The sequence below is a fragment of the Simochromis diagramma genome, unplaced genomic scaffold (genome assembly GCF_900408965.1).
Source record: "Simochromis diagramma unplaced genomic scaffold, fSimDia1.1 OVJJ01000216.1, whole genome shotgun sequence".
Taxonomy (NCBI): domain Eukaryota; kingdom Metazoa; phylum Chordata; class Actinopteri; order Cichliformes; family Cichlidae; genus Simochromis; species Simochromis diagramma.
Window position 1 is genome coordinate 19,965,092 of NW_024386883.1, and position 23,761 is coordinate 19,988,852.

At 41.6% G+C, this 23,761-nt stretch overlaps 3 protein-coding genes across 5 annotated transcripts in view; all 3 read right to left on the reverse strand.

Annotated features, from left to right (window-relative positions):
- LOC120734041 overlaps positions 1-23,761 on the reverse strand; it is a 299,153-nt gene that overhangs the window by 267,133 nt on the left and 8,259 nt on the right. The gene's annotated exons all lie outside the window — the stretch shown is intronic.
- Positions 1-23,761, reverse strand: part of nipal4 (NIPA like domain containing 4) — a 33,192-nt gene that overhangs the window by 2,434 nt on the left and 6,997 nt on the right. Inside the window, exons 2-10 of one of the 3 annotated variants that reach the window (XM_040032600.1) lie at positions 12,268-12,445; positions 7,979-8,077; positions 5,514-5,651; positions 3,332-3,388; positions 2,381-2,471; positions 2,100-2,260; positions 1,338-1,505; positions 891-970; positions 46-258 (exon numbers count right to left, since the gene is read on the reverse strand). In XM_040032600.1, the coding sequence (XP_039888534.1) occupies positions 46-258; positions 891-970; positions 1,338-1,505; positions 2,100-2,260; positions 2,381-2,471; positions 3,332-3,388; positions 5,514-5,651; positions 7,979-8,077; positions 12,268-12,307 (1,047 nt within the window). In that variant the 5' untranslated portion in view covers positions 12,308-12,445. Of the gene's footprint in view, positions 1-45; positions 259-890; positions 971-1,337; positions 1,506-2,099; positions 2,261-2,380; positions 2,472-3,331; positions 3,389-5,513; positions 5,652-7,978; positions 8,078-12,267; positions 12,487-23,761 lie in introns of those variants that run through there. The other 2 variants (XM_040032601.1, XM_040032602.1) reach the window with 2 other exon arrangements.
- On the reverse strand, positions 13,183-14,205 carry ins (preproinsulin). The gene is made up of 3 exons (XM_040032617.1): positions 14,135-14,205; positions 13,867-14,061; positions 13,183-13,561 (listed from the first exon to the last, which is right to left on the reverse strand). The coding sequence occupies exons 2-3, from the start codon at positions 14,048-14,050 to the stop codon at positions 13,404-13,406; spliced, it is 342 nt and encodes a 113-aa protein (XP_039888551.1). The 5' UTR covers positions 14,051-14,061; positions 14,135-14,205; the 3' UTR covers positions 13,183-13,403.

Consider the following 23,761-nt stretch of genomic DNA (forward strand, 5'->3'; position numbering starts at 1 on the left):
CTGAGATGATCGGAATTTTAACAATAATGCAGACGGATCACCGACCTGCAGCTCTCTGAAAAGGTGCAGCATGGCCACGCCCACCACGATGACCACAAAGGATCCCAGAGTTGTAACGACGTCGATGGTCGACATGCTTCTCCACTCCTGGAAGAGGATGATGGAGGTGGATAGAACCACGGAGGTGAAGAGGACGTAGTAGATGGGATAAACCAGCAGGGTGTTGAAGATATCCAGAGACTTGTTCAGGTAGTTTACCTGGAGACAGGCACAAGGACAGGGAAGTCACACAAGTCCTGTGGCAGAATAACAACATAAAGCATGTTTGTGTTTGTCCTGGGGTCCATACATGTCAGCGATGCCTCTGAGAACACACTGAAGGGTGGGAAATTTCTGTTTTTCAATATATCATGGACAGGGCGTGTGTGTGGATGTTTAGGTTCTTTTCACTTGTGTTTATGTTGTGTGTGTGTAGTTATTTGGTGTCCTTCAGTGGGTGTTTGATCACTTCAGGGTCATTTTCTCTGCTGGTGTTTCTTTATGTATACATTTCTATGGCGATGACGCTGTTAGCTGTTACTCACTTTCATTATGCAAACACTAGAAATCCTGCATTGTGCCTTGGATGTGAGCTGATATCTGATGGAAAGTTACTTCATGTGTATTCATCCAAAAAGTTACAGATTTCTGCCCAAATGCTGAAGAGTTCATTCAGATGAACAGTTTGTTTTGTGGAAACACAGATTAACAGGCATCCATCTAAAGGGAGGACGCAGCTGAAGCCCAAACATCTCCGGCCCAGCCATTCATCACTGCGTGCTTTACCATTAAACAATAATACAGCTGAGAAACAGAGATAAGGGCCGGACAAACAGACCTGTGAAACTTACCTGTGTTACTATGGAGACGATAAGCGTTGCCAACAGGATCCAGGTGAGAGGATTAGCAAGGACGGAAAGATCATAAAACACTGAAGATAAAGAGAGAACGCACACGTGATTTAATAACAGCAGCAGCCTTACAAAGGAGACATTTTATTTAAACAGTGATATTTTTCTATAAAATACAGATCCAGAAAACAAAAAGTCTGAATTTGGAGACATCCTTGTTCATGTGTGTATGAGGCGTGATACTGTGTATTCATCTTTAAGACAGTGATGAGGGAGGGTTTTTAAAAAGTTGAACTGATTTTCCTGAGAATGAGCCGTGTGACTCAAAGGAAACAAATAAAATGCAAAGAAAAGAAGCAGAAAATCAGAACATCAGCATCGTCTTTCACAGAGCAGGAAAAACGCTTTTCTCTGCAGCACGGGCACGCCCGCTTCTCTCTCACTTACCGGTGTTGATGGCGATGGCGAGGCCTTTCACCGAGGAGACAGTGAACGTGCCGAGCAGCGAGCAGATGCCGATGTAGACGAGGATGTTGGACTGACCGAAGCGAGGACAGCAATACAGCACGAGCACCGCACACAGCACCAACACCAACGCCACATACACCAGAAAACCTGCACACACACGCACACACACACACGCACACACACGCGCGCACACACACACACACACACGCGCACACACACGCGCGCACACACACACAGGACGGATGATAAGAAAACAGATTCTGACACAGAAACATGGATTTCTGCTCCTCACTTCACATCTGAACTGATAAAAAGTTGCTCTGCACCAAAGCTGAGGCTCAGGTGTTACTATGACGATAAGCCAGCCTCACATCTGTATCAGTGTGCCTGCATTTAGACTCTGGATCAGTGAGATAACACTGCTGACATCATGGTAAAATGACATCACCGGCTGTCATTTTCAGCCGTCCAACCTTCCAGCTCGCCTCTGTGGCCTTACAGAAGGCTACGCAGTGACCTCTGGGGCTGACCAAGACGTCGAAATACAAAAACTGCAGTTTCTCTAATGTCCACTTGAGGCAGCATCCTGAAGTAATTCAGTCCTCATATGAGTCTTTGTGGGGGTCAAGTGCTGAACTGAAAACAATGATGTGAACTAAAGTTTCCTTTAAAAAAAACGAACTAACTGAAGCTCGACGACCGAACGCTCTGAGTTTGAGATAGTAGAGCGACCCCTCTCACCAGGCTCCAGCAGCTTGTTGGTCATCTCCCGTAGTGATGTCACTTCCTGTTCCTGTGGGGCGTGGATAACCAACAGGATGCTTCCTAGCACACACAGCAGACAGCCAAGCTTCCCCACAATGTTCAACACCTCCCCCAGCAGGTAGGAGGACAGAACTGCACTGCAGAGCACACAGGACTTCACGTTAGCCTTGATACAGGCCACAGAAGGAAATTCAAGGACAAACATGCTGCTTTAAAACACAAACATAACGGAATTTAAATTTACAAACTAGAGCTACCTGATGAGGACACTCAGGGCGCCCAGCGGAGTCACCAGCGTGGCCGGAGCAAACATGTAGGCAGCGAAGTTGCAGACTTCTCCTGCTCCCACTGCAGAGGAAAAGAAAATCACTGCTGACAGCAACATAGGAACTATTTTTAATCACTCAAACATAAACCGAAATTTGAATAAGATCCAGGATGAGTTTAGCAGAAGGAAACTGCTGTTTAGCTCCATCACACGAGAGAAAAATACAGAACAGAGTAAAGCTGTTCGATATAACGATATATATCGGATGACGATATAAAAACATTTATCGTTTCCTATCACGCTGTCGTTTGTTTCGTGGTGTCGCAAAATAAACTGTTTACAGCAATGTTTTCACCGTTTTGATGGTCACTGTAGTGGCTATATTCATTTCTCTCTTTCTCTTAATTTAATAACCACACTACGGACGGACAAGCGCCTGCTTTTACGTGTCGTCGTTAGCAACAACGACGGTAAAACCATCGCGTGGCTCCGCGTGTCCGCTTGTTTGTTTTCCATGTAAACCTTTCACAATAAAGCTCAAGATCCTGTTGAGACTTTTCAAAATAAACTGAGTCACGTGAAAGAGGATGCAGAGAGTTTACAGAGGAGAAGCAAAAACGAGCCGTCAGGTGCTAAAAAATAAACCTTAGACTCAAACTTTGAAAGGAAACGGCGGCCGTTACAACTTATGTCTAAAAATGTATCGTTTCATGCATCTGTTAAAACACTCGACTGCAGGTACACCGACGCCCAGCTGGCCCGAGATTCACAGAATTTACAGAAAATATTACATTTTTGTGATTTATATCGTAGCCGTTTACTTTCGTGACAGATTTGTATACATGTCACATCCTAAACTAACAGCTGTTGGCTGTGCTTGTACTCCAGCCACACTGACAGAACTGTGGATCAGAAAATTAGATGGAACTGAAACTCTTACTGGTTAACAGGCCTCCCCACCACAGCCAGTCCTTCAGGTAACCATGGCCTCCGTCACCTACAGAAACACACACAGCACGATCAGCACGATGCTCCACCTCATTTACCTGAAAACCGAAACTTGTCTTTGTATTTAGAGACCATTATATCCGCATTTAGAGAGAGACTAGGATACCAGGCCTAAAGTAAATTTACAAACTATAAAAATATGTCGACAATCTGTCCCCCCACACCTTCCTATAAATATATCAAACATAGAAACATCTGAAACTGGCTCATCCAAGTCAGGAAATCTTTGTTTTCCTCCTTTTTTCCCACCTTTAACACATTTCATCACTAAATTATAGAATAGATCTTTATTGTCACAAGAACAACGAAACAGTTTGGCATCTCTCCGTGAGCAGCATGTAGATTTTTTACAGTAAAATTCCTTTAGAATAAGAGAAACCAAAAAATAAACTTAAAGTTAAGTCTGTAGGTACATACATACCTACACAGCGAATGTGTGTAATGACGCAAGTGTCAGAACGTCCATAAACCAGAGGCTGTAAACAGGAAGTCTGTTAAAATCCCATCCGCCACACAGCGAGCCTCCTTTACAGGCTATGGAACAAATTCAAGGACAAATGTGCGGCTTTAAAACCTTAGCCTGATCCATCCTCCAAACATTCATTCACTCTCAGAGACAAACATCAGCAAGCTCTTCATAGAAGAGAAAACCCACCAAACCCACAGTCTTAATTATTCTAATGAACATCGATTCTTCCAAAATGAGTTTAGTTCCCAAAACTCAGACCTGCAGATGTCAGATGCCGTTCTCAGACTTCATGTTTGCTTTTAATGAGGTTTTTTTTCAGCATATAAAATTTAATTTACTGGCAGATTTACTCTACATGTACTTTGTGAATTTTCAGAGTCACAGAACCTGAACCTTCTGTGTTTTTTAAAAACACTGTGACGGCGAGCAGACCTGAAACAACCACAGTGTGACACAGATAGCAGCGAGGGAATAACAGAAACTCTGAGAGTGATGATTCAGACATGATCTGTGAGACTCATGAGCTCGTCTGTCACGCTGTACATGAGTCGTTGCACAGTCCCTGGGCAAGACACTTCACCTGCCGCCTACTGGTGATGGCCAGAGGGGCCGATGGTGCGATATGGCAGCCTCGCCTCTGTCAGTCTGCCCCAGGGCAGCTGTGGCTACACCTGTAGCTGCCTCCACCAGTGTGTGAATGTGAGAGTGAATGAATAGTGGCATTGTAAAGCACTTCGAAGGTCCCGAAAAGCGCTGTATAAATGCAATCCATTATTATTATTATTATTATTATTATCATCATCATCATCATCATCATTATTAGGGCTGTTCGATATAACGATATATATCGGATGACGATATAAAAACATTTATCGTTTCATTTTATGCTATCGTTTGTTTCGTGGTGTCAAAAAATAAACTGTTTACGGCAATATTTTTTCACACGTGACGGTAACACCATCGCGTGTCCGCTTGTTTATTTTCCCCATAAACCTTTCACAATAATGCTCAAGATCCTGTTGAGACTTTTCAAAATAAAAATAATCACGTGAAAGAGCATGCAGAGAGTTTACAGAGGAGAAGCAAAAAAAGAGCCGTCAGGTGCTAAAAAGTAAACATTAGACTCAAACGTTAGAACAGGCTTTTCCCCGCAGCACGCCGTGTAATAAATACTCACAAAGAAAAAAGCGGTCATATCGCACAGCCCTTATTATTATTATTATTATTATTATTATTATTATTATTATTATTATTAGTAGTAGTAGTAGTAGTAGTAGTATTAGTATCCACCCCGAGAGCACCTGAAACTGATATCACTTCCTGGAAAGTCAGAAAGTCATTACATAGGAGGGAGAAGAGCACTGGAAGCAACAGCGACTCAGAGTGGGAGGTGAGCGAGTTCCTGTAGTGGTGGTAAAGGTCAACGGTCTCATCTAAAATATCAATAAACACTCCAAATATAATATTGACCTCGAAGATTAAACAGACAAAGCTGCCCCTCCCTCCTCGACCGATGCATTTACTGGGAACTATTTTCAATTTTGGATGAATCCACATGTGGTCTTGCCATGAATACTGATAGCATCAGGGCTGAGCCCGGATAAACCTCATAAGTCAAACATCAGAAACACCTGACTCTGCTCACCTGCTCTGGTGTGTCCGTTGTTGGCCAATCGGAGGAGGGCTTTCTTCTTGAGAATGACACTCCCACCAATCAAGAAGGCCGACAGCAGGGCGAGGGTCAGGCCCAGCCACAGGTTGTAGGTGCTGTTTGACTGTACATCTGGAGACAAACACGACGTCACTGAATGTGTGTTTATCAGGGTGTGTGTGTGTGAACCTCAGACTGTGTGTTTATCAGCGTTACCACACCACGCAAATCCTGCCCCACACATACAGGTCTGAGGTAAACTGGCACCACAGCTGGTGGGGAAGCCTCTTGAATTTCCAGCTAATAAACTAGTGGTGGCTGTCCAATAAGAAGTGGTCCTGGGGTCATTAACCCACTTTACCCATCAGACCTCTGTGACACACTGCCCCACTCCATCATGTGAGCACAACAGGACACCTTAGCTCATGTGACGAGCTCTTAAGACTGGCAGAGTCATATTATCCGAGCAGAGCCCGCCGTCTGAGAGAGCAGCGCTTACTCACAGTTCCTGAAGTTTCTATAGAAACGGAGGCAGAGCCTTCAGCCGTCAGGCCCCTCGCATGGAACCAGTCTGGATTCAGGCGACACCCCCTCCACTCTCTGAGGCTTCATTCTGTTTTACAGGCAGGGCTGAATCAGGTGACCGTGAACCCTAAACCAGTTATGCTGCAGTGGGCTTAGAGTGCTAAGGGACCTCCCATGATGCACTGGGAATTTCTTCTACGCTCCTGTCTCTTCGTCCCCAGGTGTTTTTACGGCGCTTCGCTCTGTCAGTAAGTTTTGCATCTCTGTGCTCTTCATTCCCCCGCTCACTGAGCCTGGCTCTGATGGAGGTCACCGTCACTAAAAGCTGTTGCTATTTCAGCTGTGAGGTGACTGAATGTTCAAAGATGAAGAGCTGACACTGATGCTATCGTTTCATTTAGAAAAATAACCTGCACCGCGCACACACACATACAGAAAGACACCCCACCCCCCACCCACAGATATGCATATGTGGTCTCTGCTTGTGCACCTGATCTCGCTCACAGCGGTGATGGTCACGCTTTAGTTCACCTGAACGAGTCTGTGCTGCGTCCGACTTCCCCCTCCATTGTCTGTACTGAGGAAGTGTGGAGTAACCTTCCTCTCTCTGCTTCTCTCTTGCTATTTGATCTACTCCATGTTTGGTCTGCTCATCATCTTCAACTGTGCTTCGCTGTGCTTGGACACATCCTGCCTGTCAGGCTACCACGATGCTAACACTGACGTGACAGATACAGTTACACACGTCCTGTGGAGTTCATTTCCTTGTTCCTCGTGTTACATCTGATCTGCTACACAGTTAACCCTGATAGTGCGAGGAACCGATCACTTCCTGGAAAGACAGTTTCAGGAACTCGTCTCCAGAGACACAGAGAACAATGGAGACAACGACACAATCAAACAGTCATTAAAGTTGCAGCTCATTAGGTTCCTGTAGGGGAAACTTCTAATGACATCATCCACAATGTCAACAAATAAAGAATGAGGTTTTTTTTCTTTCCCAATAAAGGTTTTTCACCTTGGAAACACTTGTGCATATAAACATCAGCACAAACATTGGCCACTGCATCCCTGGAGTCTGTGTGTAACCTGAAGTCTGTCAGCAGTAATCAGGATTCTCATACCTGAACTTATTTGGGCTTGTTAGTTTATCATGTTTGCTAATACTCAAACTAACAGCGCTCAGCGTTACAGCTAAATACATGACTAAACATGGAGGCTTTACCCTTTTTAAACAGATTCTGATTCACTCTAGACAATGATAATATTTCCATGGTGGGTGCAGCTCTACCAATCATTGGGTTGGTGGTTCGGTCCTGTACGTGCTAAAGTATCCTTGAGCAAGCTGGTGAACCCCGAGTGAACCCCGGGTTTCTCTCCGATGTGCTCGTCAGAGTGTGACTGGGTGAAGGAGGCGTGTCGTATAAAAGACTGAGTGCTGAGGTGGAAACGCTACAATGAGAAAATAGTGCATTTTTATTTTTGTCACACGGAAAAAGGCCGACGACACAGAGTGTGTTAACTCCTTTAGACAAACAGATTATTTGTGGACCCCCTCCCCCCCTTAAACACTGGCTGGTGAGTGGAAAATCCACTCATCAGCGCCTCATTCGGCTAATTTAACCTGCAGCTGTTGTTTACCTGTTGTCTCAGGTTTCCGGCACAGCACTGCTGACTCAGCAACACTGTAGTCATGGGCAACTAAGAACTATGTGAAAGTGTCAGATATCAGATTATTATTCTGAGGAAAGACTCGATGGATGAGACTGACGTGAGCCCTGACAACCATCAACACACAACAACGAATCTTTAAACACACTGATATTTAACCCTAAACAAACTCCTCGTGCCCACTTACACAGGAGTGTGTGTGTGTGTGTGTGTGTGTGTGTGTGTGTGTGTGTGGGTGTGTGTGTGGGGGGGGGGGGGTATACCTGTCTGTGTGCCATTGCTCAGGTGTGTGTTAATCAGCGTTTCTCCAGTGACCAAACACACTGTGAACTGAGAGCCACACCACAACCTCACCGCCGACCCTGCAGAGACACAAACGCGACACATTTTTACATCCTTTATGTTTCAGCTAATTATTTATTTTTTACTGATTACCGCCGCGTCCATGGAAGCTCTCTCGTTAACCAAAGGTAGTTGAAGCAGGAGCGTCCTGTTGAATTTAGCAACAGTGACATCATTAAAAAGACACTCAAATGCGTTTTATTTTGAAGATTTAAACACTGCTAACAAACATTGAAAACAACTTTCCCAAAGCTCTGGGAGCTGCACGGCTCTGGGGTAAAACACAGGCGTGACTTTCACCAGTCCAAGATGGCGGAGCTTGACTCTGTCTGCGTGAAAGACTCAGCGGAGACGTCAGCGGTGGGACAGTATGAGACAGTCTGCTCCAGCACCAGCTAGTCGGCTGTGACTGAACTTTCAAAGTAAAATTCTTGGATAAATACAGAGTCTCATAAATACAGAGCAGTGTGCTCTGAACTTCAATTTTCCACATGAACTCCTCAAAGCATGTTTCACACAAAACAAGACTGTGGACAAAACACAGCAGAGAGAGGACGCTGCTGTGTCTGAGCTGAAGTGTTCAGGAAGCTGTGGAGAAATGTATGACTCCCCAAAGAAAGACTGTGACAGCACATGGGTCTCTCCCCACCGGTCGCGCAGATGCCCCGCCCTCCCTGAGCTGGTTTCCGGAGGTTTCTCCTGTTAAATGGACAGTTTTTCCCACTGCGCAATGCTGCCATAGGGGTCAATGATGTGTGTTTCGTATCAAGCGCCTTGAGGCGATTTGTGCGATTTGCGCTATATAAATAAAATTGAATTGAATTGGGTGTTTCTATCACTGGATCGATTAGTTTTCATCATAAATAAATTTAATAAATTAAATGAATTACATTTTAAAGGCAAAAACCAAACAGGGGGATTTTTCAGCAGCAGAAGAAAACAGATGGATAGTGTGAATAATCGAGCACTCCTTACAGGACAACAGGAGCTCTGTTTTCAACAGCATTCACATCAGGAAGCGTCTCCGGGGCGTATGGTTCGAAGACGCAGCTGCAGGCGTGTAACACTGACCCGACCGTTGTGCTGCTGCAGTAACAACACGCAGCGGAGAGGACGAGTAAAACCAGGCAGAGCAGTTTAATATTTACACTGTCAACAGTGAGCGCTCGTACACGCGGGCCACCATAAAACACACCCCACAGCAGTGTGGGGGACAGATTAACAGCAAGCGCAGAAAAACAGTGTTTGGATTTTAGACTCAGGATGTAATTAAGAGACAATTAAATACAACAAAATCAAAAATACTGAGAGGGAGAAACACGGACGTCAAGGTCAAATCCTCACAACACACTCGGGCCAAATTATGGAAAAACGGAACTGATTTTCAGGAAAGAAAAAAAAAAAAAAGGCAGAAATTTAGCTAAAAGTCACACGAACATTCACATTTCCCTGTTGGCCATGAATTAAACAAAATAATTTTCCATCTTACGATGCTTTTCCATGATGCCAAGCTGTCTGTTTCTATGGCGCTTCCTCAAAACAGCAACTTTTATCTAATTTGGCCTGAATTACAGGAGCAGGCCAGCATCCCTGAACAGCAGCCGGCTGCTTGGATTTTAAGGTCCGGACTCTTCTACTGCGAAGCTGTGTGGATTCTCTGTCAGCCCCATGGCTTCACAGTAGAAGAGTCCAGATGTTGGACCGGGCTGCCTACGGCTCAGCGCTTTCGCCAACATCTGGAGCATCACGAAACCCAAAATGTAACAACGATGAGCCGGGACTGCCGAGCAGCTAGAATCCTCCACCACACAGGAACGGGACAACATTTACTCATAAAAGTCCAGCAGCTGCTCTTCTCAGCCACAGCTGTTTATGGGCTGATGTTAAAGACCACACAGTGGGAAACATCTACTATCTAAAATCTATCATAAGATAATATCCATCTGAATAGAGCCCAGAAAAATGTGTGAAAACAGCGAGATCAAACCGAGCTGCTGTGAGATATAATCAAAGAGTTTCATCAGAAAATACGAGAACATAAATTTCATGTTCATCAGAGCAGGTGCGCTCAGTCTTCCATCATCCATCATATTTCTGAGATTTGCATCATAAAAGCTCAGCACGGGCTGGAAATCATTAACAGCAGCCTCCATGACTCTGCTGAACATGATGATGGGAACTAAGCTGAGCTGAAGCATAGAAAACAAACAGAAGTACAACTGCTGCTTGTTTGTGTGCCGATTATTACCCAGCTAACACACAAAGTGTGTTCCTGCAGTGTTGTTAATGTCAGTTATTGCCTTCAAATATATCTGTGACCGAGTATCTCCAGGTGACTAATCCAAGGAGCCGGGAAAGAAAAGCGATCAGATTCTTTAAGTTTGTTGGAGATGCTTCATCCCAGAAGCTTCTTCAGTTCTGAAACCAAATGGAGCAGAGTCCCAGGGACTTAAGCCTGAGTGGGAGTTGACCCTTAAGAGTGATTCATCAAATGATTCAATGTGTGAAAATGGGTGTGGGTCATTGTCAGCAGAGGTTTCAGGTGAAACTATTGTGAGACCTTGCCTCACTCTGTCATGTGACTTATTGAGAACACTTGACCCAGGATGTGAGTGGGCGTTAAGGCGTCTGGGAGGCATCTCAAAACCACCTGTCTTCTCTGTCCAAAATGTGAACATCCTCGTAGAGTGACCTTTGACCTTTAGATGTACAGCCGAGGTGGCTCTTCTAGGTTCTCCCATGTGTTTATGAAGTGTTAGGTTTCTGTAGAGGTCTGAGCTCTCCTTGCTGCGCTGCACAGGATACTATTGCTGCCACAAACGATTATTTTGATAGTCGACTAATCAGATCATCATCCATTGTACTTAAAACGTACAGCTTATTGCACCAGCAGCATCTGCTCTTATATAACTATCACTAGCTTACAGCTTGAAGTGTTTAAGGTATGTGCTAACTAAAAATAAAGACAAGATGGTAGTTTATTACATTTTAATTAAATGTGCAGATTGTTTCGGTGAAGTTTAATAAACTCACCGGTTTACTCAGGAACAAATAAAATACTGAAAAAAGCCAAACAATAACATTTTTAAGTTCTCTAAGTGCCTTATATATGTTTAACCTGAGCAGCGAAAGACGGCGGTGGGTTTGAAAACGATTTGCTGGGAGTCCGGTGTTCTCACGGCTCTAGTGAGGCTTGAACCCGGCTCGTTATCGAGCTAGTGGGTAACAGACGTCTCCGAAAACGTCGGAGCGCTTTTGAAAATATGCGGTGTCTTGATAAACTGAGCAGATATTTGAGGTTTACACAGCTACATTCTCGCCTGAAAACACATTAAACATTTATTTTGTGACCCAGAAAGAATAATAAGAGTAATATTAAAACTAACTAGCTGCCGCCATTGTTGGAAACTGAGAATTCTGGGACAGCTTCTTCTTCTTCTTCGGGGTTTAACGGCAGCTGGCATCCTTGTACATGCAGTGCTGCCATCTTCTGTTTCAGTCCGTTATTACACTCTTAAATCCTGCTACTTATTCCTGCGTCTTTTGTGATCTTACAAAGCTTCAAACGACGCATCGACTATTAAATCAGTCGTCGACGATTTTGATAGTTGACGTAATCGTGACTAGTCGACTAATCGTGGCAGCCCTACAGGATACACCACCAGTTCTGGTCTGAGGGTGTGGCTGGGTCTGAGGTACACTGGGATGTCGTGCTTGGAGAACACTCTGAGTTTCTCTGATTAACCTGCTACATAACAGAGGATAGTGCTGTCCCAGTGTAAGTGAAGAAGCTCCTCAGAGGAGAGGAGAACAATCTTCAAGAAACTTCAACAAGTCTGTGGCTGTTCTTCTCAAGCTCCTCAGAATTGTGACAGAACACCAGAGATGATGGCAGCTAAACTACAACTGAGCTCCACAGCAAGTTTACACGCTGGATTTATTTTTGATCAACTATTTGTCAATCTCTCTCTCCCGCTGTCTCTCTCACACACAGAGCAAACACTCGTGGAAACGCCCCTGTCCATCAGGCTGAGGAGAAGGAGCAGTTTTCCGGATCGTTGTGAGTCATTTTTAAACAGAGCGCACCCGCACTCTGCACTTGTTTCCTGCTCTACAAACAAACACCTGACTGTGACACACACACACACACACACACACACACACACACACACACACACACACACTTACTTACTTCTTTCTGACTTCTTACCGTTTGTGCACGTCTCATTGCTCAGGTGAACATCTCGCATCGTGCTGCTTTGTTGAGGCTTTCACAGAACCGGAAGTAGCCTGCGGACTCTGCGCATCCACAGAACTCAAATTAATTGTCCGGAGATGTTCAGAAAGCGAGCGAGAGCGTCGCAGCCAGCATGGAACCCGCAGCCCGGCTCACTCACACCACAGCCCTGTTACGGAATCAGCGGAACAACGACTGAAAGCAGCGGGGCAGGTGAACACCTGACCCCGCCCTGCCGGCACGAGCCGGTCCCGCCCTACACAGGCGGAGCAAACTCAGCAGAGGCCCGGGGCAAACATGCGCCGTGGGGCCCCAGTTTCTATGATTTTCAATTGATTTAAGTATTAAGTAGTATTTTGAAACTTATTTAATTCCTTCAAAGTCAATAGATTGAGCTGACAGTCAAGTGATAATAATGCTAAATATTTCAAACTATGTTTCTTATTGGCATTATTTGAATTGACAACATGGGAATTCTAAATATTCCCATACTTGGACCTCTGACCTCTTCTTCAAATGAGGTTAACTTAAAATTAAAACTGCTTAAAATTCTTCTGATTTTGTTTTTTTATTGGCAACATTTAGGAAATAATACTGGTATATGGGAATTCTAAATAGAGCATTGTAGTTTGCATCCCCACTGTATCATCATGAGGACCTGAATAAAAAACACTGACACTGAGCTGCTGAAATAAAGATGACAAGGGATTGTTGGGAAAAGGACATCATGTCCGAGTGCATGATGTGTTTATATCCTGTTCAGAGAAGTGACACTATGAGCTAAACACAAATATTTGAAAAGTGAAAGCTCAGCAGTTTGTGCTGGATAGCAGCAGGTACCTAACATGCTTGAGTTTTCAATGTAATCAATTAACTGAATTCATCACAACAAAAGAACACACTTTTTTGCCTCACGTCGTCACATTTTGCATTTTTATTTTCTTGGAAAATTAATTTTATCCATTTCTCAGCACTTCATTTGACAGCAGTTGGTTTTCAGAGAGAGGACAGCTGTGGCTCTCCTCTGAAGCAGGGGGGGAGGTGGGGTTGGGACTCAGACCTGATTAGCCGAGCCTGGCTCGACTAAACAAAGTCCAGCAGAGCAGTGTTCAGTTGCAGTAGTTCTGCAGGTCAAAGATGGTACAGGGTTTGTGGCAGCATTCCTCCACAATGCCTCGCTTCACCATCATTTCCATCTGGTCTTTGAAGGTCACTTCATTCTCGCCACCTTGCACCACAGCGCCACCTGCCTTTGGAGGGAGGAAACCTGATGGGATGAAGAGCAGGTGAATGTTCAGATCTAAAATTATGGTAATTTATATTAAATAATACATTTTAAACATATTAGAACATAAATTACTAATTCTAACACAAAGTGTTACAAAATCAGCGGCATTATATGATGCAGGTGTTGAGACAAATGACAATAGATGTAAATTAATCATATAGGGTCCATAAAGATATGGAAAATTACAGTTTCCAACATGAAAGCTGATCTAAAGTGAACTGAGAGAAAGAAAAGCTGCCCTCAAATTCTTGTCTAGTGTTTCTGTTCATGGTTGGTGGTCTCACCAAGCAGAGGGTCCACATCTCTCCTGGGGTTGTAGAAGAAGCCTCTGTCCCCACAGACCAGATACAGGGCGTCCACCAGGTGAGAGCCGCACAGGTGCTGTGGCCCACCGACGGCCTGGGAGCCCGGCCACGAAACCATCATTAAGACAAGCAGGGAGAAGGTCTGGAGCCAGAGCGCTGCCATGCTGGAAAGAGCTGAACACAAAAGCACATTCACGTTAGCATCACAGTCACTGTCCTCACAACCAAACCTACAGCCAGCACTCACCTGCACAGGCAGAGAGGAGGAGGTAACTCTGAGATGTAGGGCAGTATGGAGGGCTGTGTGAGGCAGAACCAAGAGCCTTCTCGCCATTTATACTCCACCAGCACCACCTGGACACGCCCCCTGCTATTTCACCCACATTGTGGGGACTTGTGTATGATTACGGATTATGGGGACTCTGCAAACCATTAATATGATTTATTAAACCTGAGGTGAAAGATTTGGTTTAAGTTTCAGGAAATGAACAGCCCTGTGAAGAGATGGCGTGTGTGTGTGTGTGTGTGTGTGTGTGTGTGTACAAACAGATGCGCTGCCATCAGCACATATTAAGTGACAGTGTGTTTCTGATTGACTGGTTACAGCACTTAGTAAAACAAACTAAAGCTAATGAGCCGACATGATCTGATCAGCTATTAACCTTCTGCTCCATCTGCTCAGCTTGTTAGTTTAAAGCAGATAACAGTCGTAGAAATCATTTTTATTTAGGTTTTTTACAAGATGTGTTCACATCATGCAGCATCTCCTATCCTCCATCACATCCGACGTTAACAGGCACGAAAACTGAAAATAAGTCCAAGCTGTCTTTACGTCAAAGAGCTGATATTTCTGATCAAATGTGAGGACTGAACGTTTGTAAAAAGAAATCAGGATGTGCAGCAGAGCTCAGAGTGAAGTGAAACATGTCAGCAGATTTAAAAGTATTTCAAACTCAGTCGTATAACTGTGAAGAAGTTTAATTACACATTTAATCCCTGACAGAGCTTAATATCGGGAAAAAAGCAATTTCAATAGTAAGTCTCAGTTTTTTGTTCATGATAAAAAAATAAAAAAACTTTGCTAAAAAGTCCTGTAGTTATAAAACTGAAATTTTTGTTAATTACAAAGAAAATTTGAGATTTATTTATTATTAATGTGGACAAATGGTATAAAACTACCTTTCTATAGCATATTATAGCAGTTTGTTTTATTACTTAATAGCGGCCGAGTTCTTTATCAGCTGGAAAAACTGTAAAACTCATGAATATGAAGTTAAAACTCCTGCCCTCCATCACATTGTTCAAAGTCATTCAGTGAGGTGGCTTAGAGACTTTGGTGGGCCAATTCTGGCCCCCATGCCTTATGTTTGACAACCCTGAACTACGCAGACAGCATGAAACACAAAGACAAAAGCTTGACTGTCCTGATGTTCAAAATATTTTATTGTAGTTATGGGTCTGAGATGATTTCAGCTTTTTTCAGTCACGCAGTGAGAAAGAGCCAGAGCCTCATCAAACCATCTGCCATGCAAAGAGTGCTTAATGGGTGTCAGAGGTGTGCTGACAGAGCTCTTGTTCCAGCTTGTTAGTCACTTAAAGAAGAAGCTCAACTGACCGAGAAAGAGCGTTACCATGACGAGCTGTCCGTGACGAAGGAGGACGCGTGTTTCGGACAACTTCTCAAAGTGTTTTTCATCTGCATCTACAAATGAACCAGAAACCAGAGCCGCTGTCACCCCACAACCAAACCATAAAAACATTTTCTGCACAATGGATGGAAATTCACTCCATTAAATACTGAATACTACAGCTCAACTTTTATCATTTCTGCTCTTGATTTTCTTTTCTAATTTTCTTTTAATTCATATTTTGCATTCATTAGAGATACTAGGAATATGTGTCAAGAAGATGCATTATATTTATGATAAAGTGCAGTTTTAGCTGATATATGTCAGATGATTATTGTAGACCTGTTTCATTATTTTCTATTGTAATGTTTTCTGTAGTAGATTGTGATAGATTAAACAAAAATAACAATGGCGTCATGTGTAAATCAATGTAAATCAAATAAGAATTTTTGGACTGTTTCTTATACATTTTTATCACTGAAACCAGGAAAAATATTTAAAATTTCTTGCAAAACTCGTGTTTTTGTCAGGGTTCCTGGGTGGTTCACCCAGTGTTTTCAGTTTTGTTCATGTTCAGTTTATTTTGTCACTCGTTCTCATTTCCTGTTTTGCTGTTCCAGTTACTTCCATGTGTCTTTACTCAGATTAAGTTCAGCTGTTCACTCACCGGTTTCTAATTACTCATCACCCAGCCTGTACTTAAACCCTCAGTTTCGCTCGGTCCAGCGTCTTGTCATTGATGTTGTCTACTCCGCATGTGTGAGCTCGGTTCAGCCATCTTAAGTTCTGCTCGTCCCCTCATTATAACAAACTCCAACTCTCACCATGAGTCCTGCGTTTGGCTCATCTCTTCCTCTCATCCACACACATCCCTGACAGTTTTTAGTTTAATTAAGCGTAATTTCCCTTTATAAACTGAAACCTGGTATAGTCAAAAAACATATCCAATAATGATTTCTTATATTAATTTAACATTTCTAAAAGTGAGACTCAAGAGAAATACTAATCGAAAATGCAAGGTGGTTTATTTTGTTCATAGTGAAAGGTAAGGAATCTCGGAGAAATTAGGCATGTTTAATTGTAATAAAATATTGATTCTTTTAATCACTGTTGTGCTTTTTTAATGTAAACTTCTCATGTTTTGCATTCAGCATCCTAAAAACATACAAATTACCAAATATATCACATGAAGCACATTTTTTTAAATTAAATATATTTAAAGTGAATATGAGTTTAATATGTTGTCTTTGATATAGTGAAACAAAGACAACATATTAAATGTTTTTAGAAACATATTCTATTTTATTTTGATTGTGGTAACTTCATAAAAATGGCGACAAAAGACTGATGAATTTATAATACTAAATAAAAGTATTATACAGTACTGGAACATCTCATAGCTAACATGGCGGGGTGTCATAATCAGCTGAGGAGGGCTTCCCTCCCCCCTTCAGTGCTGTGGGGGCGGGGCATTAGAACACATGGTGTTCTGTATCTGAAAGTTTAGGAACAACATGCGCTGCAGGGAACGTGTTGATTCTGCTCTAAATGAAACATTTTTCAGTATTTTACATGTCGTCTTTTTCTGCAGTACTCTGTAAATGATTTGACATAGATATTTTTTTCACTTTGTTTCAGTTTTGTTGGAAATATAATTGTGTTAAAGCATCTTCATGGTGTTTTTTTGTTTGTTTTTTTTGTTACAGCTATAAACTGTAGATTTCAGATTCTAATTTCAGATAAAGCTCCATTGTTGTGTGTCTGACAGATGATTTTAATATTACTTCTGTGGTCAGTGATTTGATAAGATAAGACTTTATTGATCCCACTGTGGGGAAATGTGTGTTACAGTCTCGCTCGTTGTGTCCTTGGGCAAGACACTTCACCCGTTGCCTACTGGTGGTGGTCAGAGGGCCCGGTGGCGCCAGTGTCCGGCAACCTCGCCTCTGTCAGTGCGCCCCAGGGTGGCTGTGGCTACAATGTAGCTGCCATCACCAGTGTGTGAACGTGTGTGTGAATGTGTGTGTGACTGGATGTGTAAAGCATTATACAAATACAGGCCATTTACCATTTACCTCAGCTCAGGTAGAGATAGCAGAAGGAAAATACAAAAAATACAAAACAAATAAGATAATACACTACATACAATGGTAGCAAACGCAGAATGTGATTATGGATACAGGGTTGTGGAAATATGCAAGAAATAAATGTAACTATTCTACCATCACTATTACTAAGTAAGTAATAGATATCTATAAGTATGTATAAGTATAGACACTGGTCCAGTATGGTTGCACATCTGAATATGTTTATGATATGTGCACTAAAAATAACATAACTTTTCCACTCCACATGTTGGCGTTATTATTACCTGGTTTCAGTGTGTTGATTATGTGTCCAAAGAGGGGCTGTTTACACCAAGCTTTCAGCTACACAAGTAAAAATGATGAAAATATGTTAAATTTGGAGTCAAATGGTTTGCTCTTTTATTCTTTCTTTTTTTTCTGCTTGATAACTGACCACATGATGGTGCCATTGTCCCATCGTACTGTAAGTACAGAGTATGGCTGTGAACTGGAAAAAGATGGAGAGAAAAGAGATATTTTAAAGTGCCTAATGTGAATCAACTGGAAAGTAGAAGCTGAAGAGAATGGAGAAAGTAAGTAAAGTGTCAGGAATGACATTGTAAAAGAAAACCAGAACAGGAGACTGACATCAATAAAGAGCTGAGAGCTCTGCTTAAAAGTCTCTGCAATACTAATTCCACACATAACACATAACTTTCAGGATCTTCCATTTACAGATCACTACTGTGTCTTAAGATTTTTTTTGAATTTGGATTTAAAAGGAGTGTTTTAGTTATTTTAAGTGAACCAAACAATTTCTAGAAATGCCTAGAAAATTCCTACATGACAGGTTTTTATTAATCATTCATAAAAGATGAACTAACTCGATCTTATACTGTAAAACTGTGATAATTATCAGCAGGAGAAAAAAGCTGTCTATTGTTTGTTTACTTTTCCTGCACAGATTTGATTCATATTTTTTCTCTTGTTGATCCATGTACATGGACATATGTAACATTAACATTTGAATGGATTCATGTTTTTATAACTAAAGAAAACTATATTTTTATACCTGAATATGCAGTGATTTTTCCATTGTATATAAGAGGTAGCTGATACTTTATTATTCATCTTTAAAAGTAGTCATTGGTCGTTGTTATTAATGTTCCTGTGATATGATCTGAATGGATTGTTTGCCAGCAAAGTAACCAAATACGATCATTGTGGTGATACAGATCTGGGTTTAATGATACATGACATTCAAACATATTTTCAAAGAAACCGTTCTCTACTTGATCAGGACGAACAAGAAAAGTAGATGTATTAAAGACATTCTTGTAGTGGGGCGATGGTGCAAAACACCCCCACTGTACTGGCCTTGCTGTGGTTGTATAAAACCATATGTTTGGGAAACCTGCAGTCAATATTTAAACATGTGAGTTGGAGCAGGAAAATGTCTAAAATATTTTTTATTAGATTAACTTTGGAAAGAGAAACGAACTCAAACCCATTTTTATTACTGTCTATTATCACATGTATGTAATCCAGATATAGATGCAAATATAAAAACATTTCAACATTGTAAGTCAGCAGTTTTAGAAACACAAGACTAAATAGAAGGAAACACACACACACACACACACACACACACACATACAAAACCTTGAACCAATCCAATCTGTTTTACTTCTGAAGTGTGAGCTCCAAACAGGACGTTATAGAGCTGTCCCACTGGTCACATGGTGAAAAGCAGGTGACCACTGAAGATGGTGTGATGACCTTGACTATCACGTACCCTTGCATTAGCAGAGAGACGTAAAAAAACATGATCTCCAGCTTCTAGAAGCAGTGAGGCTCCATTAGAGGAAGTCCAAAAATGGGATGGTTGAAGTTCAAATATAATAAAAATTCGCTCTCCATTCTTGAACAACTCAACCCGAGTCATAATGTCTGCATATCCATATGCATGGCACTCAAAGTGGTAGACTCCTCTCACTGGTGCAGTGAAAATACCTGTGGGACATTTGTTTTTGTCATGTTAAATCAGCTGTTAGAACATCTGGAACATCAGCCTGACATCAACATAGCTGAGAAGTGACATTCAGTGTTATTACCTGTGTGTGGGTTGTAGGCATTTCCAATGTTCGTGAAAACCTGTTTAAATATCAGAGTAGTATCTGTGTTAAAGGGTCCGATGTCTAGAGTGCCTCTGTCCAACAAAGAAGTCGAGAAAGCCACCTGTTTATCTGAGAGAGAGAAATGTCAATATTTCACACTTTGTTTCTTTTGTTTTTTTGTTTTTTTGTTTTTTAACTTTATGCTTTGTAATTAAACATGTCACAGAAATCCACAGTTACCTTTTCATAGAAAAGATCAGACTCATGATGACTTGCACACATTACCTTGTAACTGTTGCTTCAACTGGTCAATCTCAGTTTTCTGCCTGTCCAGCTCCGTCTCGTGTCCGTCCAGCTCTTTCAGCTTTGTTGAATGATCTAAAAGTGTAAAAAGTAATTTTATGAGTTTCACTTCACTGCACAGCTAATTTTAGAGCATTGTCCATAACATAAAAGAAAGTATGCTGATTATTTCAGGGTTTTTTCTTTCTAACTGGACATTTTCGTAGTGACATTGGCACTTTTATAAGACAACAGTGAATATAGAAAAATGAAAGCATATGGAAGGTTTCCTGTTACTTCTCTCACTACCTGACATGATACTGTACCTTGATTTTCTTTCTGTAGGATCATGATCTGTGCTTTCTGCACAGCCAGTGAGACTGCCATCTCTCTGAGCACAGCATGGATGTCCTGTGGACAGGGTTGTTGGTTTGAAATCTGCTGGTCAACAATTTCATTATCTGCCTCAGTCGGATTTGTGGAAACGGAGCAGACCAGAAGCAACAGCGAGAAAAACACCATGATCTCCATTCTGTCAGTGAAAACTCAACCGTATCTGTGTCATCTGCAAACCTGACTGACTTTTATATTACACAGTTATGGTTATGTAGTAATGATTTCATTGGTTTCAGAGATTCTTTGATAACTGAAGGCATAAGTAATCTTAGTGAATGAATCATTAATCATTATGACTTTCAGTCAGAAGGACACAAACGCGTGACTATCAGTGATTGTCTGCTGACAGTAAATTGTGTCGGGACATGTGCTGGTTTAGTTCATAGCAAATAAGAGCAGTTTAAATGACTCTCATGAAGTTTTCTACTAATTCAAAAAGGTAATTAGTCTGGAAACACAGATGTAATGGAGTAATTACCTTTTCCATGTGTGAATCCTGCCAACCTTTGTTTAGAACTTTCACATCCTTCAATGTTGCTGACTCTGTACATTTTGCAGTTATTAATTTAATTCTTAATCAGAGATCCACATTAATAATTTAGTATATTTTTGATGCTTTGCTGGTGTATTGTTTGTTTGCAGCTGAATGATGCAATTCTGAGTTTTCACAGTTTTCAAATAGAGATTCAATACCAACAAAAACAGGCGTTTAAGCAACAGTGGAATCATTTCTCTGGAGCTGTTTTTCACTGAGGGGCGCTGTTAAGAACTGAGTTTTGTAAAAATGTTTCGGAGCCACATTTGAATCCGTTTCAGGTCTCCTGCTGAGTTACTTCATACTATAAAAACACACTTTGAAACATGATTATAAATTTTCTTTAACCAAATTGAAAAGAATGAGAGAAAACAGTTCACATTTTCAGTCACTACATTTGTTTTGGTACCAGTGCAGACAAACTTTGCTCTACTTTCCTGAACACCACAACACTCGTACCATGTGAAGATTGTCCACGTGCACCCTCACACCACCTGAGCTTTATATTGCACAGTAAAAAGAGGCATGGAGGAAATACATGTCTCTGATTTTAATGATGCAAAGTACAGCTGATAATGGTGTGAAATCTTTGCTTTGACTGTAAATACTTAATGTGTCAGTAGTAGATGCACTTATCATTATTAGACTTTATAAATATGGTTTTCATAACAGTCGGTGTACAGCTACTGTTGTACCCTGTTTGCGTGTGTTGTGTGTTTTTGTATTGAACAAGTGGATTTAATAAGTCTTGAGGTAAACCTGATGATCTTGGACTGTTATAGGATGCCTCAAATTGTTCTTTATGTAAAAGCTGGATGACAATGAGTCAGATGTAATTTGTTGTCTGGAATTGTTGTTTTGCTGATATTGCAATAAAAGTTCAGGAGAGAAGACTCAGAGGTGTTGCTGCTGTAGGATTGACTTTCCTGCTTAGTTTGAAGTTCTTATTAATGCAAGTCGGATCCCATAGCATAGGATCAGACTCAACCCTATGCTATGGGATCCCTATGACTGTAGCTCAGGAGGTAGAGCAGCTCATCTGCTGGTTGGAAGGTTGGTGGTTTGATCCCTGGCTCCCCCCGGCTGCATGCCAAATATCCTTGGGCAAGTTAATAACCCCAAGTTGCTCTCCGATGCATCCATCGGAGTGTGAATGTAGTTGTAGAAAAGATTTAAAAAGCATAGAAAACAGTGCTTGGGTGAATGTGGCATGTTGTATAAAGCACTTTGAATGCTCCAGGAGAGGAGGAAAGCACGATATAAGAATCCAAACAGCCATATCTTTAAAAGACTGCCACCCTGCCAGTTTAAGCATTTACATCATAGTACAGCCTCACAAAGCTGCCACCATGATGGCAGCTCCCAGTATGATAATATTTATATATTTGAAATGGATAAAAAACTAATAATGTTATTTCAGTGATCTGTTTATTGTTCAATAAAAAGACAATTTCTTTGTTTATCATTATTAATATTTTAGTTTACAATTTTGACATCATAATGTGCATCTGGATCTGGATTCACAGACAGATGAAAAAAATAAAACATTTTTGTTTTAATTACATAAAGTCTTAAGGGTCACCAACTGGAAACAAACAGGAGGTTCTGAAGCTGTGACGCTTCTCACATGGTGAAAAGCAGATGACCACTTTAGGTATTATGGTGAACTTGGTTATCATAAATCTTTGAATTAGTCCAGAGACGTAAAAAGACCTGATCCCCAACCTCCAAAAGCAGTGAGACAAAATTAGAGGAACTTGCAGCACCAGATGGCTGAACTTCATATGCAATAAAAATGTGCTGAACAACACAGCACCATTCTCAATGCCTCCATATCCATATATTTTCCACTCAAAGTGGTAGACTCCTCTCACTGGTGCAGTGAAAATACCTGTGGGACATTTTTTTGTTAAATGGAAAATCATCTGTTAGAACATCTGGAACATCAGCCTGACATCAACATAGCTGAGAAGCAACATTCAGTGTTATTACCTGTGTGTTTGTTGTAGGCATTTCCAATGTTTTTGACAACATGTTTGAAGATCAGAGTACTCTGGATCATGATCTGTTCTTTCTGTTAAAGGGTCCAGTTTCTCCATCACCTTGATCCAGCAGAGAGGCTGAGAAAGCCACGTGTTTGACTGAGAGAGAGAGAAATGTCATTATTTGAAACTGTTTTCCAGTTAGACTCTTCCCAAAAGAGTCATCATTATCTCCAATGAAAGAAGTGTTTGACAGCCAGAGATGGGCAGTAATGCGTTACAAGTAACGCGTTAGTGTAATCTGATTACCCTTTTCAAGTAATCGGATTTTCAAGTAACGAGTAAAGTAAGGGATTACTATTACAAAAAAGGTAATTAGATTACTGTTACTTTCCCGTAAGCACGCTGCGTTACTGCGTTATTAAAACTGTGATTTTTTTTGCGAGAGTGTCTCATGACAGTGACGTAAGCGAGTGCGACGTTCGTGACAACAGCTGTGTGCAGATCAACAATGGATAATATATCGAGTGCAGGAGAGAGTATGAGCGTGCAGCGTTTAAAGCGTGGAAGTACTGACCTTACTTTGAGTTTGATTCCATAAAAAGTGACAAAAACATTAGTGTCCGCTGTGCGTGGGAAGAAAACTTCTTTTTACAGCGAAAAAAAACCCTAAACTTCCAAACAAGCACCGAGTGTACGCGGCCACGGGAATGTGACATTCACAGAGAAACTCCCAGACCTCCCCATGACCACTGTGACACACCTGCACCAGGGTAAACCTCCGCCTGCCACACTCCTGCTATACAGGCGAAAATAAACAGGACTGCCAAGTCTTTGATTTTATTTATTTTCTGCTGTGTTTTACTTG

Bases quoted from the DNA above. Each gene is read 5' to 3' on its own strand.
- ins (XM_040032617.1), bottom strand. From the start codon at position 14,050: ATGGCAGCGCTCTGGCTCCAGACCTTCTCCCTGCTTGTCTTAATGATG. The intron at 13,562-13,866 runs GTGAGACCACCA...TCATCCCATCAG, and splicing joins AGATGTGGACCCTCTGCTTG to GTTTCCTCCCTCCAAAGGCA.